The sequence below is a fragment of the Mastigoproctus giganteus genome, chromosome 7, assembly GCF_048544385.1.
Source record: "Mastigoproctus giganteus isolate SK-2022 chromosome 7, ASM4854438v1, whole genome shotgun sequence".
NCBI classification, from domain to species: Eukaryota; Metazoa; Arthropoda; class Arachnida; order Uropygi; family Thelyphonidae; genus Mastigoproctus; species Mastigoproctus giganteus.
The window spans coordinates 77,018,893-77,036,295 of record NC_143581.1 but is presented as its reverse complement, the minus strand read 5'-3'; the positions used below and the strand labels follow the sequence as shown (position 1 = coordinate 77,036,295).

Genomic DNA, 17,403 nt, shown 5'->3' with positions numbered 1-17,403 from the left:
TTCACTGAATAATATACATAACATATCCTCGTTGAATTATTGTTAATTCTTTCAATTTTTTCCAACTGGCTTAATCACATATTGTTCCACTGCAAACTATCATAATGCCTAAACAATACGTATAATCTAAAGTTTAACAAATTCAAGTGAAAAAATGAAGAAAAATAAATATAAAATTAGTAATGCAAACATCAGTGGCAGCAAATATGCACATTCCACTAAATGTTGCATAATTTAACTAAGAAACTAACATAAAATGTATGCCAGTAGTATGGCAAACCAGTAGAGCGAAATAAAAAACTAAACCGAAGAAACAATAAAAAAGAAATGGGGGGGGGAGTAGTCAAGAAGAGGGTACTGTGGAAGGAATGCTCCTAACATAATTTAGAAATTTGAAAGCCAATTTAAATAGAATTTAATGGCACCCCCTTGATAGCACTTGATAGCACCAGTGTTCAAATTGTGCGAAATATCATGAAAGATGGAGAGGTAAACTACCAAATGAATTAAAATAATAAATAATAATAAAATAGACTGATGATTATGCCCCATCTTGACAGAGGACCACAAGGCCAATTATGGTCAGGGAATCACTGCATTTCGAATGTTAGACAAATACATGCAATGATAGAATGATCCAAAGATTGAGCCGCCAATGCAATGAAAAATAATCTGATGGAATATTAAATTGAAATAGCCACATAAAAAGATATAAACTTAACTAGTATATTATATCCACTAAGTATTGTATCCAAATCATTTGAACCTATTATAATTTGTTTATTATACACACATATGTATGTGTGTGTGTATAGTAAATAATAATTATATAATACATCGTGTGCTGATTATATTCCCATGCACCTCTTTTGAAATATCTGAATTCCAATTGGTTAGACTAATAGCAAGAAATATGAAATTCTCTCTTTTATCAAATACTTTGATTATAACCCTATTTTATCCTATGGTGATATTAGTATCTAAATATTTATAATGTAAGATATTAGGATGTAAATTAATAGCCAAACTAACTATGAAAATCAGGGCAGCTGAAAGCAAATTACAGTGTATCTACAAGAAATGATTGAATGATCCACCTTTTGTTCTAAATGGTTCAAATATAGACTTGCAGCACAACAGGAACTACTTGGGCCCATGGCTATCCTACATCATACAAAAATGCCTGAACCATCAAGTACATAATTCTTAAATAAGCACAATGATATATCATTCCAAAATTTTTTGTTGCTGTTTGTTTGTTATTTGGTTTTTAGGAGCATTAGCAACTAAGGCCATATTGCTCCGGGGATATGCGGTGGTCACGGGCTCGAACCCTGGTCTAATCAAGAAGCGTGTGCTATGCACTGCTGCTCCTGCCCACCTGGCTACGGAGGCGCCAATTTTTGATGTAATGTACCAACTAATTACACATCATAATATTGATCAAGCACTGCTTTAAGGGTACAATGCTCCTAAATATATTTTTAAAGTCAAAAGTGCTAACCTGTTTAATAAGCTAATGAGATTTACATAATCAAGAGCTTTTTAGTTATTCTAAATTATTTTAGTATCTTTTTTGTTGCCTAAAATTACCAATAAAAACTGACTTGAAGCATTTACTAGGATATCTCATTAACTATTAGGTACTAAACCTAAAGCCTGTAGATGATTTTGGAAATTTTTGGAATTTACAGTCAAGTACGGAACTGAAATTTTGTATTGTAGCTTTTAATTCCCTATAAAAATTGACTTGTAGCATTTACTAAGATAATTTGAAATTTACTAGGCTTGAAATTTAAACTTTGTATCTTACAATTGAAATTTTGTATCATAATTTTTAATTCCCTTTAAAAATTGATTTGAAGCATTTACTAAGATATCTCATGAAACTATTAGGTAATAAACCAAAGCCTGTAGGTGATTTTGGAAATTTTGTATTGTAGTTTTTAATTCCTAATCTCTTATGCATAGCCAACAATTTCTTAATAATAGTGCTATATTTACTTATTAATTAATATATACTTCTATTACCCATTTAACTTATTTATGCAGAACCTTTTATGCAATCCCATAATTGTTAAATGCCTTGCCTATAAAGAGTAATTTTAAAGTTTCAACGTACTTATTATAGGTATCTCATTTTGGTAACCACCAATTCTAAATCAATAAGTCAGAGTCTTAACTGAAGTCAATCAATAAGTCAGAGTCTTAACTAATAAATACTTACGTAGGATGACAAGCCATATGTAGAATATAACAAAAGCAGTTTTATATTTATATGCCAGTTTCATGCAAAATTGAAACATATCTATATAACCCTTTTCATTTTCATTTTTGACCTGGCCTGAACTTAAAACCCACTTTCATTACATTACTTAGATCGCATCTAAGCTTCTGGTAATAATATGATTATAATTCTGACTTACATGGGCATGCTCCCGTATGGCAAATACAGCATGTATTGTTGACCTGAAATTCATCAGTATGTAAACTATTTTTTTCATAATCATCTTAGTAATCCCATAGACTGATATATCTAAACCTAATGTATATGCAGAAATGCTTTACTGGTATATTTGCTACATTACTATCAATTATATTGCCAATATTAATATGGCTAAACCAATAATTCTGAAATTTAAAATTTCAATTTAAATTTAATGTATATTCTATTAGGCATTTTAGATGCAAATATTTATAACCTTTATATTTTACATATTGCTTGTCATTTGTCATGTTTCAACCCAAATAAACTGTTATTATAACTTTAATCTCTAAAGTTTTGATATTCTATGTAGCTTACAGATTTTTGAAACAAACCTATTGTGTAGTGAGCATTCTCCTTTTCTGATATAGTCTTTAGCTCATAATATCTCTACATAATATCTCCGTAGCCGAGTGGTCAGGAGCGGGAGTGCAGTAGCACACGCTCTTTGAGTAGACCGGGGTTCAAGCCCCTGACTGCTAAATACGGTCGATCTGCCAACCCGCACTGGACCAGCGTGGCAGATTATGGTCCATTTCCCTCAGCATGAATTGTTGAGAAGGCTTCCATGCTGCAGTGGGTTGATAATGGCTGCACTTTACTTTTTTTTTTTTTTATCTCTACCAATCAGTTTTGCCTTATAAAATATATTATGAATACAATGCCATAATAAAACTACAAAGTTTCATTAGAGATGGGGCAAATCTTCTATAATTTCTCTTTTTGTAACCAAATTTCCTAGAGCGAGTATAGAGATAAGAAAATTTGCAAAACTATGAGAGTGAAAGTGTTTCGGTTCATTATTGCCATCGTCATCATTATTTTTAATTTTACCATCCTTCTTAATGTAAAATGTTTTTATCTGCGATCTACTCAGGTTAATGTGTAAATGCAATTCTATGCTTGGACCCTATATACTGGATATCACATTCTTTACTAGTGATCATATATATAAAACATTGTTCATATGGAAAAAAATTTTGGGCCACTATTATCATCATTATGAAATGAGTATATTTATGGAATATGTTAAATGTAATTTGCTATCACAGCTACAAAATTTAAGTTCTGCTTTTTAATATAAATCTCAAAACTCATAAAAATAAGTTAATGATATATTGATAATCAGTGTAGAGTCAGTAATCTGATCAAGCAACTTATACGTACAGTGATCATATTTGAGATTTGTCAAATTACCCATAGCCTGTTCTGTGATACTAATAAAGCATGTCATTATTACATTTCCCTATGTTTAAATTCACTGCATACTAGGTAATATAAAATAATATAATTACAAAACAGACTACAATATATTATATCTAGCTGGTCTTTATATGATAAAATCTGATAATCTTTTTATGTTAAATTGTTAATCTCCTTATGTTGAGGTTGATATGTATTCTGATCAAGCTCACTTTATTGATTTACTAGAACCATATTCCGTTGTTGGTTGTGTGGAGGATCATTTTGAGTCTCCCTTCTCCTTTAATTGAATTTGATTTCACAACTTTTAATATATAAAGAAACCATTTAAGGTTCTTAATCCATTAACAGAATCTGTTAATGGATTAAGAAGCTTTATGTTATTTATTTTGATTTTAATAATATATGCTCTTCATATTTATATTAATCTTCTTGATTGTAGCAAAGAATTTATCCTCAGCTCCAATACAATTTTGTTAAAATCCAAAGAAATTCTAAAACATTATTTATTTTACGATTTCTTCAGGCAGAAAATGGTTTATATTATTCAGTCTCAAGATCACCTCTGAATTGATATCTAAAAACTGTCAGTTTGTTTTATATGATATATCACCACTATAATTATAATTTATCACAAACACCGTCATCCTCAGCATCATCAAATTGTCCCTCTTCAATGGCAAATGGTACAGTCTCTCTCAATACTGGACTAGGATGGATATCTGAAGGCAGAAATAAATCTGAATTTTGGTACTTGTTGCTTTGTGGAATACGGATAGTTTCAAAATCAGGTTGGTATGAAAAGTCATCACCTAAAAAACAGAAAATATTTATTTTAAATATTTTGAAAGTTTATTTATGAGGGCTTATCTAAAAGTTCCCAGATTGGCAACCTTGAGCGTGAACTGTAAATAGTAATGGTTCTGCCACTAGATGCTGCTACATTAATATAACCTGCAGTGCATTGTAACAGTTCTTTATTACAGTGTCTGTTAAGTACAATTGGCAGTTTCATTTATTCACAAAATGGCTGATTTTAAGGAACAACGCATTTGCATGAAATTTTGCTTCAAACTGGGAAGACAGTATCAGATGAGATGCTCAAAACAGGTTTTGATAACAATGCCACAGGGAGAACAAACATTTGACCAGTTCTTGAGATTCAAACATGGCAAAACATCAGTTGAAGGCTGAGTGCTCAGGTCACGATTGACGTCGCACAAGTGAAAACATGGAGAAACTTCACTAAATCATCAATGAAGACTGATGAATGACCATTTCCAATGAAACCCTAAAATGAAATGGCAGCGATCTCAGAGGAAATCCAAAACTTCTCCACATCCAAAGAAAGCGAAACAGGTCAGGCCCAACATCAAATGGATGCTAGTGGTCTTTTTTGACTGCAAGGGCTTGGTTCATTGTGAATTTGTGCCTCAAGGCCAGAGGTTTTGAAGCATCTTAGAAATTTCTGCTCATTGTCATGCTTCCTGCACACACACACTGCTATCCCTGTGCAGGAATGTGTTTAATTACATTGCTGTCTAATGGGATCCATTTTTTTACTGCTATCGTCAATCCAAATACCGAGTGCTTTTTCCATTTTCTCAAATATTGGTGCTCAGGAACCAGCTGTCATATTTGTGGAAATTAAAGATCCTGCAAGATCCTCATTTTCTTCATGTTCCGGATTGTTGCTTTGGCCGATAAACCATGGTAGTTGTCCCCCATCCTCCCTACTCACTTGATTTGGCCCTTGTGATTTCTTCTTGTTTCCAAAAACGAAATCACAGCTAAAAGTGCATCGTTTCCAGGATATTCCGGTAATTTAAGAAGAATCCAAGAGAGCCCGCATGCAATACCAAAAAATCAATTCCAGTAGTGTTTCCAGCAGTGGCAGAAATGCTGCACCTGGTGCATAAACTTTCAAGGGGACTATTTTGAAGTGAACAACTATAATCAGTAACAAAACCAAGCCTATCTCTTTATCGACTCAGTCCAGGAACTTTTGAATATATGCTTCGATTTTTAATGCTCTGAGTGAGCATTAATAACTTTATTTCAAAAGAAAGCATAAGGTATGTATATATAAACATAACTGTTTTTGAGCAGGGTTAATAATAATAAAAAACAAAACAAAACAAAACAAAACACACACCATACATTTCTTTCATTATAGTATACAGAAGGAAGTGTGGCACTATTACAAAAAACTGATAATTTTAAAATTATCTAAGTACAGGTAACCCTTGGATAACACGGTAGTTAAGGTCCTATAAAATTTTGTGCAGTGTGAAACTTTGTTACACCTAATTAAGAATCAGTACAAAAAAGAAGGTTACATTCCAAAAGCTAACAAAAATACACCATTTGTTTTATAACTATCAGAAATTTAATTTTTATCAAAAATAATTATAACTGAACATCTTACAAACTGTGATACATATATTTCAGATAATGTAGTTTCATTTAATTTTCTTTCTCTTCATCACTGCTAAGCACAATCAAACAAGAACATTTTCTCCGTTGCAGATATCTTCACCTTCTGAACTTTCTTCTGCAGCATCTAGATTTTGTGTATCTTCTGCTATCTTTAAAAAAAAATCAGTACTATGGGTTTGTTTGCTTCTGCTTGATAGAGCTTTGTAAATTTTTAAGTTTAAGCTTTTTTATTTGCTTTCCAATATACTAGTAACGTATTTTTATTTACACCTTTCATTGCACGAGGATTAGAGGATCTATAAACTTGCACAGGTTTTATCATGTAATCTCCTGATGCATTACTGCACTAAGTAAAATTATATGAACTTTTGATGCCCTAAAACCTGGTGCAGTTTTCTCTTATTTTGAAATAAACATTCTGTTGGGCATTTTTGTCCACTAAAGACCTGTTTCATTGGCACTGAAAACTTGATGTGGTGAGTAACTGTGCTCTTCAATAATTTTTTGAAATTCCTCTGCATACTTCTTAGCAGCTTCATTATCAGCCGATGCACTTTCCTCTTGAATTCTTATGTCATGTAATGAGAAGCAGTTTTTAAACCCCTCAAAACCAACCTTTACTGGCAACAAACTCCAAGTTAACAGAAGATTCTCCATTTTCTTTTAAACGGTTATACATTTTAAGTGCCTTTTGTTTAATTACATTGCTGTCTAATGGGATCTGTTTTTTTACTGCTGTCGTCAATCCAAATACTAAGTGCTTTTTTCCATTTTCTCAAATATTGGTGCTCAGGAACCAGCTGTCATATTTGTTGAAATTAAAGACCCTGCAAGATTCTCATTTTCTTCATGTTCCGGATTGTTGCTTCATTTAAATTTAAACTTTTTGCAAGCTATGATACCTTTTCCCCCTTTTTTAAGACTATCCAAAATTGTATCTTTGATTCTAGAGAAATAAAGTTTCTTTTGAGTGGTGCTTTTTTACTTTCCTTTGGCATAATTTAAGGCTGGAATTTAATTCGCAACAAAGAAATTATTTTAATTTGGTTCTCAAGAACAAAGTTTACACACTCAGAAAAATTTATAAGCAATCAAATAAAAACCAAAATAACCTTACAAAAACCATAAAAGTCACATGCTGCACGCTTCAAAGTCACAATTTTTTATAGTCTCAAACAAGCACAAGTTCAATAGCACAGAACCTAACATGGGGATTTCCCAATAATTTTTTTGCATAACGACTAGTGAGTCAACAGTGGGGATTCACAAAAAAGAATGGAATATTGAGAAATCACATACAAAAAGATCAAAATATTATGCGAGGTTTGCAACAATTCTCTAACCGCATTAGAGTGAAACCATGTTATATAAGTACTGTGTTGTGCAAGGATTGCTGCAATTTATCAATCGTGTTAGAGCAAAACCGTGCTGTAGAAGTACCATGTTATACGGGGGTATGCCTGTATGTGCAGAATTGCTATTTAATATTTTTATGTTACAGTATTATTTTTTAAATAAATTTCATTAATGTTATAATCATCATTTAAGTGTGTATATATATATATATATATATATATATATATATATATATATATATATATATATATAAAAACTTGCTTAATATTTGACTTTTAGTTATTGTATATTAATACAAAAGAAATTAAGTAAATTTTATTTTTGACTATATCAGAGTTAATACAGTATTTGAGCACTCAAGCTTTCTGAACTTTTTGCACTACTTGTTTATTATTCAACTTCTGTCATTTGGTAATGCACTCAGAATGTTTTAATATTTTTAACAGAATAATTCTATTTTTAGTGAACAACACACCACAGCTATACCCACATAGTGTGAGTATATTGTTCACTGCACTTGTTTTCTTTTTAATATTACAGAATAATATAGTTAATTTGTTTAATATACTATTATAACAATGCTGCTATTAATATAACAATGACAAGATAGCCAATAGTAGTAGTAGTAATGGCAAATGATGAAAAGAAAGCAAGCTTATATAGTATCAGCCAAAAAAAAAAAAAAAAAAAAATAAATAAATAAAGTTCACCCATTTGTACCCTCCAAGAATTTGTCTAGTTTTCCGTTGAATTTATTCAACCCATCCCCTTCCACAACAACAGGTAGAAGCCTGTTCCAACAATCAACCACTTGCTGGCTGAAGGAAAGCTTCTACACATCTATCCTGCAACCATCCTTCTTCGTGTGTGGTCTCAAATCATTCAAAGCCTTATGCACCTCAATGGGATAACTTGCAGGTGCCTAGTCTCCAGGCACTGCAATTTTCAAAACTTTAGTCCTTCTTGGTAAGAGCATCCATTTGTTACACTTATCAATTTTGTTGCCCTTCATATGTATTCAAGCAGATCTACATCCTTCCCAGAGGCCTCCACATCTGTATACAGTATTCAAGGTGCAGCATAAACATGGCCTTATACAAAGGGATAATCACCTCCTTATCCCTGATAGCAAAGTTTCTGTATATCATTGACAAAACCCAATGAGCTGTTCTGGCAGCATGTCTGCACTGCTCAGAGAATTCCATGTCTGATTGTAAAATTATTCTCAGGTCTTTTTCATTCTCTACTACCCTGAGTTAGTACCACAGCTGATAAGTTACTCTGGGGTTACTGCTACCCACGTTACAGTATCTTGCATTTGTCAATGTTAAACTTCAACTACCATTTCTCAGCCCATCGACTCAATTTTATTAGATCTTGTTGCAGCAGCTCACCCTGATAACTGTTAACAACCCTGTCAACCTTTGTATTATTTGCAAACTTAGACATTAAGTTGAATATACCCTCATCAATATATCATTGATAAAAATTGAAAACAACAATAGACCCAGCCAATGAACCCCGGGAAGCTCCACTAATAACATTAGTCCACGAAGAGCAGTACCCATTGATAATCACTCTTTGTCCTCTTCCATTTAACCATCCCTTTATCCACAGCAGAACTTGCCCTTAATGCTACATTGCTCCAGTCTGTACATAAGTCTTTTATGTGCAACAGTATCAAAAGCCTTCCTGAAATTTAAGTATATGATATCAAAATAATTTTTTGCACCCAGTTCCTAGATCACTGCATCATAGTAACTTATCAAACTGGTTAGGCAAGACCGCCCCTTCGAAATCCATGCTGTGATTGCAGTATAATTGCATGCCTGTTCAAACGTTACGCTAACAGCTTTGTAATTACTCATGTCACCTTTCGATCTCCTTTTATGAATTGGGGTTATAATATATATTAATAACTATATTAATAACATAACTATAAAAAGGTTTTAGGGCTGAAAGCCTCAGACTAAGGAAAATTCATTAATTGAACAAGTTAGTGCATAACACCATGTTAGTTCCTAGTAAATCACCAAAGTAGGTGAAATGCTTCATTTTTGTTATATCTCATATCGTGAATGTCTTCACAACAAGTTGCCCCGATATTGCACTACCTCAAATAAGCAATGCTTTAACAAGGTAGACTAATGTTACTTATTCTCACCAGACACTACCACACAGACAGCACCGTTTAAAGTTTTTTGGCCTTTCACTGGTGGGATTTTCCATAGTCTCAGGGTTTCAGCCCTAAAACCTTTTTAGGTTTTTACTATTACACACCACCTGGCATATCTCATATTGTTAAGTTTATACTTCATAACTTGCTTGTCACTTATTGTAACACCAGGATTTACCCACCAATGCATTGATGAGAGGCCAAAAAGCCCTGAAATGGTGCTGTCTGGGTAGTGGTATTTTCACGAATACCACCACTCAGATGCCACCAATGAATAAGCAATTCACCAGTGGAATCTTCTTCTCTGGTGAAGTGTTGCTTATTCAAGGTAGTGCAATATCAGGGCAACTAGTTGTGAAGGCATTCACAATGAGATATAACAAAAATGATGCCATTTTACCTAGTTCAGTAATTTATTATGAACTAACACAATGCTATGCACTAATTTGTTTGATTAAAATAACTATATTAAAACAAATTAACTATATTATTCTTTAATATTATTAAAGAGGAAACAAGTGCAGTGAACAATATACTCACACTATGTGAGTACAGCTTTGGTACATTGTTCACTAAAAATAAAATAACAAATATTCTGTTAAAAATATTAAAACATTCTGAGTACATTACCAAATGACAGAAGTTAACTAATATACAAGTAGTGTAAAAGTGTTATTTATATGAGTAGCTATAATGGCAGGATTACTTTTGGGGGGAAAAAAAGGAAAAATTACATTCACTGCACTCACCAAAAATATACAGCAGTGTACTACTTTTTACTTACAAATACTATTTATCTGAAGTCCCATGCTTTGTAAAAAGGATAGGTGGAACAGGACCAGGATATGTCTGCCAGGGGCAAAAGTTGATGACGTTGTAGAGCAGATATCATCTTTTAAGGGCACAAAAGGGATATAGTTGTACACTTTGGCACTAATGATATTAAGAGTAGGAGACCGGCGGAATTACTTGACAAGTACAGGTCACTGATGAAAAAAAGCCGTGAATTAGGGTTGAAATTGAAAGTGTCTGCAATTCTGCCCAGACACGATAGGAGGGAGTATATGATGAGAGCCCTGTCAATCAATTCGGCCCTGGAAAGATTGTGCAGGGCTCAAGGGGTAAAATTTTTTTCAGCCTGGTCTGTACTTGTTAACAGGAGAGACTGCTTCTACAGGGATGGGATACACTTAAATAGAAAGAGTGCAAGAATGTTTGCTGATGCTATCAAGGCAGTGTTAGGCGGATCGAAAAACTGCTAGATTGGGGGGATACAAGGACTAATAGATTAACAGTAGCCACTGGCAGAGGTGAAAGTGATTCTTGCACTGCTTCTATTGGAATGAGCCGCAGCCTGGAAAATAAGATACAGGATATTTCAGAGACTGCTGGGAATCATTGGGGTACAAGTAAACACATGGGTTGTGTTAGGGTAGCTAAGAAAAAGAACAGGTGCATGTATACTTGCGTGTACACCAATGCTAGGAGTTTAGTAAATAAATTTGATGAATTTGAGGTATTGCTCAAAACATCAAAGACAGATACTGTGGGGATTTCAGAGACGTGGTGTCACACAGATATAAGGAATGCAGAACTGGAATTTGGGGAGTACAATGTCTACAGAAAGGATAGACAGGATAGGAAGGGAGGAGGGGTTATGCTATTAGTTAAAAAATACATAAAATCCAAGGAAGTGAAGCCAGTCGACATCGCTGGACAGTGCAGTGTCGAGTCAGTTTGGTGTGACAAAAGCATTGGGAGATCAAAATTGAGAGTAGGAGTGTGCTATAGGCCTAATGACTCTGATGAGTATAATAAGAAACTGTTCGGAGAAATAGAGTGGGCCAGTAAATCAGAGAGTCTTATAATGGGAGATTTTAATTTCCCAGATATTGACTGGAATTTGGGGGCTGGTCACTCACACACTAGCAGGGCTTTTGTGGATTTATTGGATGATTGTTTTCTACATCAGCATGTTCGGGAGGCAACTAGAGGGAGTAATACTCTTGATTTGATTATTAGTAGTGATTCTTCGTGCATTAAGAATCTGCAGATAAATGAACCACTAGGTGGCAGTGATCACAGTGTGCTGAAGTGGGAGTTACTCAAAGAGGTAACTACCATTAGGGGTAAAGGGAAGGGGTATTGCTTTCGTAAAGGCGACTACAATGGACTGAGACAGTATTTAAATTCTATACAGTGGGATCAACTGATGATATTGCCAACAGCAAATTCAAAATGGGAAGCATTCAAAGAACTTATCTTGGAAGCTACTAGGCTTTACATACCAACTAAGAAATATTGTTCAAGGTTTAGGCCTAAATGGATGTCAGATGAACTAATGAGGCATATGGCAGAGAAGAAAAATGCATGGGATACATACAAATTAACACGTGACACAGACGCCTATGATAGATACAAGTTGATCTGTAACCAAGTTACAAAGGAGGTTAGGCAGGCGAAGGCAGATTACGAGAGATCCTTGGCAAGGGATGCGAAGAAAAACAGCAAAGAGTTCTTTACTTACGTAAACTCTAGAATTAGTAAATTAATAAGAGGAGTTTACCTCAATATAGTACGTGGAACACTTCCGTATGATACCCTCCAGAAATTAGAACGGAAAAAACGAAAAAATCGACAACTTACCGGTACATTAAAGTAAAATATAAATAATTAAAGTAAAATATAAATAATCAATTTAACACAATTCAAAATCAATTCAAAACAATTAAATTTCAAATTAACGCAATTTTCGTTAATTGTTTTAATTGCGTTAATTTGAATTTTAATTGTTTTGAATTGATTTTGAATTGTGTTAAATTGATTATTTAATTATTTATATTTTACTTTAATTATTTATATTTTACTTTAATGTACCGGTAAGTTGTCGATTTTTTCGTTTTTTCCGTTCTAATTTCTGGAGGGTATCATACGGAAGTGTTCCACGTACTATATTGAGGTAAACTCCTCTTATTAATTTACTAATATTATTATCAACGTAGAACATATTGAGTATTACAGCTCTGATTCATACTATCTAAGTAAACTCTAGAAGGAAGGGGATGAATCAGATTGGTCCACTTGAGATCGATGGGTCAACTGTTGATGACCCTGCTCAGGTAGCTAACAAACTAAATGAATATTTTGCATAGACATTCACACATGAGGAGTTATTCAGCGAGGTGAATGCCAGAGGTGTATTCAACTCTAGCAGTAAGCTAGAGAATCTTGTAATAACTGAGAGCAAAGTGGAGGAGAAATTGTTGAAGATAAACACAAGAAAGGCACCTGGGGTGGATGGGATCTATCCAGTTATATTAAAGGAGGCAGCAAAGGAAGTAAGCAAACCCTTAGCCATAATTATGAGAGCTTCCTTGGACTCAGGGGAGGTACCCACGGACTGGAGATGTGCAAATGTGACCCCAATTCACAAAGGGGGGATCAAAGGCTGACACAAGTAATTATAGACCTGTGAGTTTAACTTCTGTTCCCAGAAAATTAATGGAGGCACTGGTTAAAGAAGCACTGCAGGATCATCTAGACAAGACTTCAGTTATAGCTAGGACACAGCATGGTTTTGTTAAGGGTAAGTCTTGCCTGACCAATTTGATTGGATACTATGATGCAGTCACAAAAGAACTGGATGCAGGGAATAACTTTGATATTATATACTTGGATCTTAGAAAGGCTTTTGATACTGTTGCACATGGAAGACTGCTGCACAAATTGGAGCAGTGTGGCATTGGAGGCAAATTGCTGCTATGGATAAAGGGGTGGTTGAGGGGGAGAAGACAGAGAGTGGTAATCAATGGACACTGCTCATTGGGACTAATAGGGACTCCAGTAATGTTATTAGTGGAGACCTGAGGGACTCCACTAATGTTATTAGTGGAGTCCCTCAGGGTTCAGTATTGGGTTCTTTATTGTTTTCTGTATTAATAAATGATATTGATGATGGTATATCAGGCTTAATGTCCAAGTTTGCAGACGATACGAAGGTTCGCAGGGTTGTCAAGGACACTACTGACACTATGCTACTGCAACAGGATTTGGAAAGGTTGAGCAGATGAGCTTCGAGGTGGCAAATGAAGTTTAACATTGACAAATGTAAAGTACTACATATGGGAAACAGCAACCCCACAGCAACGTATCAACTCTGTGGTACTACACTGACAGTGGTAGAGAATGAAAGGGACCTGGGGGTGGTTGTGCAGGCAGATATGAAGTTCTCTGAGCAGTGCAGACGGGCTGCAAGAGTAGCTCATGGTGTATTGTCAATGATATATAGGAATTTTTCTAGCAGGGATAAGGAGATGATTATTCCCTTGTATAAAGCAATGGTCAGGCCACACCTAGAGTACTGTATACAGGCCTGGAGGCCTAATTTCAAGAAGGATGTAGAGCTGCTGGAACGAGTACAGAGAAGGGCAACTAGATTGGTGAATGGGACAAAGGGGTGCTCTTACGAAGAAAGGCTTAAGTTTTGCGAATTACAGTGTCTGGAAACTAGGCACCAGCGAGGTGATCTGATAGAGGTGTACAAAGCCTTGAATGGTTTGAGCATGCTCAATGCTGATGGGATTCTTCCTCTTGCTCAGAATAATCACCTGAGAGGGCATAAATTCAAATTGAGGAAAGATAGATGTAGGATAGATGTGCGGAAATTTGCCTTTAGCCAGCGGGTGGTTGGTAGGTGGAACAGACTTCCATCCCTTGTCGTGGAAGTTGATAGCCTAAATAAATTTAAGGCTCAGCTGGACAGGTATTTCGAACGAACAGAGGGGTGAAGTGGAAGTGGTTATTTTTATTTATGTTACTTTCTTTTTTTTTTTTTTGGCTGATGCTGCATAAGCTTGCTTTCTTGCATCAAATGCCTCTACTAATGCTAATGTGACAACTCATGATTCGTTTCACAATATAAAAGATACATGATGCATTAAATTATTTACATGTTAATTTATATAAATTCTATAGCTTTAAGCCTTCTGGTTATAAATTCATACAGATAATGATTGCTAAATAAATACTTACTATAAGGACCATCCTTTTCGCTCTCAATATCCCAATCTTCTTCTTCTTCAGCTGGGCTATCTCTTGAAGAAATACTGAGTTCTGTAAAAATGCAATTTTCCTGAGTACACTTGCTTTAACTGCACACTAAAGCAATGATGATCAAAGAATTATAATTACAACCAGGGGACTTTGGCCCCTGCTCACTTTGCTCGCCAACCCCCACACACGCTTTTCTATGTAAAACCTAGAAGTATGATGGAGTAAGTCAAATCTTTTCTACATAAAAGACAGACTTATTGAAACGCACTGATCAATATCAAATCAGGAAATGACGTGTGTAATATTTACCTGTGCATTTGTAGTGATGCAATTGCCCCGCCCAATTGTGTCATGTGACCCGCATCCCACTTCTCCCATTGGCTTCCCCACCCTCCAGCACGCAGCATTCTCAACGTAGAATAAATATCACTATGTAATCATTTACCTGCATTTACATAGGTCACTTAGGAAAAGGCATTTAGCTTCATGTTCCATAACTCATGAGGAATATTGTTGCATTTGAAAGAACAGGACTAAAATATTTACAAACTATACAAATATTTAAAACATTTACAAAATACTAAACAATTAACAAACATACAAACTATATTGGGTCCCTTCATCAGCTGACATTACAATGGGACATCAAATGCTGCCGGGCGTGGTCATATTAGTATTAGCCGCATGGTGCAAGAAAGCTTATGACTTATGCTGCACCAGCCAAAAAAAAAAAAAAAAAAAAACCCAAATAAAACAATGATAAAAAAAATAAATAAATAATAATAAAAGAAAAGGAAATTAAACCTATCATCCTCACCCGAAGGTACTATCCAGATGACCTTTGAATTTCCCCAAACTTTCAGCCTCTACCACCCATGTAGGCAACTTATTCCAGTAATTTATAACTCACTGGCTAAAATAAAACTTCCTGCAGTCCAATCTAAACATGTCCCCTAGTTTTAGCATCATTTATAATCTTGAAAATTTCGTCCTCATTCATTTTACTGGATGCCTCTCAGAGCCTTAAACACCTCAATCAAATCTCCTCTAAGGTGTCTAGTTTCTAAACTCTGCAACCCACATATTCGAAGTCTTTCTTCATAAGGACGCCCTTTTGCCGATCTCACCAGGCGAGTTACCCGTCTTTGTACCCTTTCAAGAAGCTCAATGTCTTTCTTTAGGTGCAGTCTCCATACTTGAACACAGTATTCCAAGTGTGGTCTAACAAAAGCCTTATATAATGGGATTATCACGTCCCTATCTCTACTTGCAAAAGTTCGATAGATCATCGATAGGACACCATGGGCCTTCCTTGCAGTGAACCACGTGCACAAGGTTGGTGAATGTCAGCTGTCTTTCAATGGAAGACAACAACATAATTATTTACCTGCAAATTTGTAGTGACGTAATTGCCCCACCCTCCTCTTCTTTCATTGGCTCGAATAAATATCACTAGGAGGAAACTTTTTTAATGTTTAGATAGATAATAAAATTAAGAAGGAAAATTATTTTTAAGTTATTTTTAAGTTATTTTTAAGTGTTCATCCAATGTAATAATGTCCTGGGCAAAACAGATGATACTGATTTTAAGTCGCTCATTACAAAATTTGCCATTTTTATCTTCGTGGTAAAGTGTTCTGGGGGAAATAAAATACAAAGTGTCTTATGGTGTCATCACAATAATAACACCATACATTTTATAAGGTAGGAACCAACCAATCATCTTATAATAATGATTGGTTGGTTCTCTAGGGTTTTTTATTTTTTCGTTACTGTGGCTGCAGTGCATCATTTTATGTGTATATTATATCTTTATTATGTATTATACATTCAAAAATGCATTTGTGGTGCATTCATCTTACTACTGAAAATTGCAAAACAGCTCAGGGATATCTGAACTTTCACCACCCAATATTGACTAAAGTACAACCATGACTGAAGAGGTAGTAAAGAATCTGGATGAGACAGTAATCAGTACCTAGTATTGTCAAAGTGTTAAATTTTGGAGAGCTTTTGGAGATCTAGAATTAAAGTTTTTGAATGTTAGCAGAGGTGTTCTTTAGTTCCAAAAGGACAGGGCTATTGCAAACATGGCATGACTAAGTATGAATGTTGTAAACAAATGGTTCCCCAAAAAGTGATCACCCATTCTGGCAGTATACCCTCCCCCATCAAAGAAATAAAATCTGAATGCAAATTATTTCTGATGGAGAGACCCTGACTTGCTATGTGATAATGAAGTGGAATGACTGAAAATAATGAAGAAAAACTTGCTTAATCAACCAAAATCCTGAATACTGCATTGAACTTTTACTGACAATTTGTGAATAAATCACCTGAGAGATGTTTTTAAGAATTAATAAATATTTCTCAAATTGCAAGGTCACTGGAACATGCTTATGTTTTTCATTTTATATTATGTTTAACCAATAAAGCATCAATAAACTGAATTTAAAAATCATCACTTTGATCTGGACAATGTTTAAGTGTTACAAGTTGTCCAAAGAAAAGAAACTATTTTCAGTCTGACACTGATACATCTACTTTGCTCTGATTATAACTGAAATAGTTTCTTGTGAAAAAATCAGGATGTCACTACTTCAAACCAGAATTTTAGCTCCAACAATTAAGGGAATTATTTCAGTTCTTTGTCAGGCAAGGTCACAAAAATTTACACAACTGGCTCCAAAAA

At 34.6% G+C, this 17,403-nt stretch overlaps 1 protein-coding gene across 2 annotated transcripts in view; it reads right to left on the bottom strand.

Moving 5' to 3' along the window:
* Nucleotides 1–4,222: 4,222 nt before the first annotated feature.
* LOC150083010 (uncharacterized) overlaps nucleotides 4,223–17,403 on the bottom strand; it is a 134,561-nt gene continuing 121,380 nt past the window's right edge. For both annotated transcript variants that reach the window (XM_090376976.1, XM_090376975.1), the window contains 2 exons: nucleotides 14,691–14,771; nucleotides 4,223–4,500 (listed from right to left, as the gene is read on the bottom strand). In XM_090376976.1, coding sequence (XP_090233102.1) covers nucleotides 4,310–4,500; nucleotides 14,691–14,771 — 272 coding nt within the window. In that variant the 3' untranslated portion in view covers nucleotides 4,223–4,309. The remainder of the gene's footprint in view (nucleotides 4,501–14,690; nucleotides 14,772–17,403) is intronic.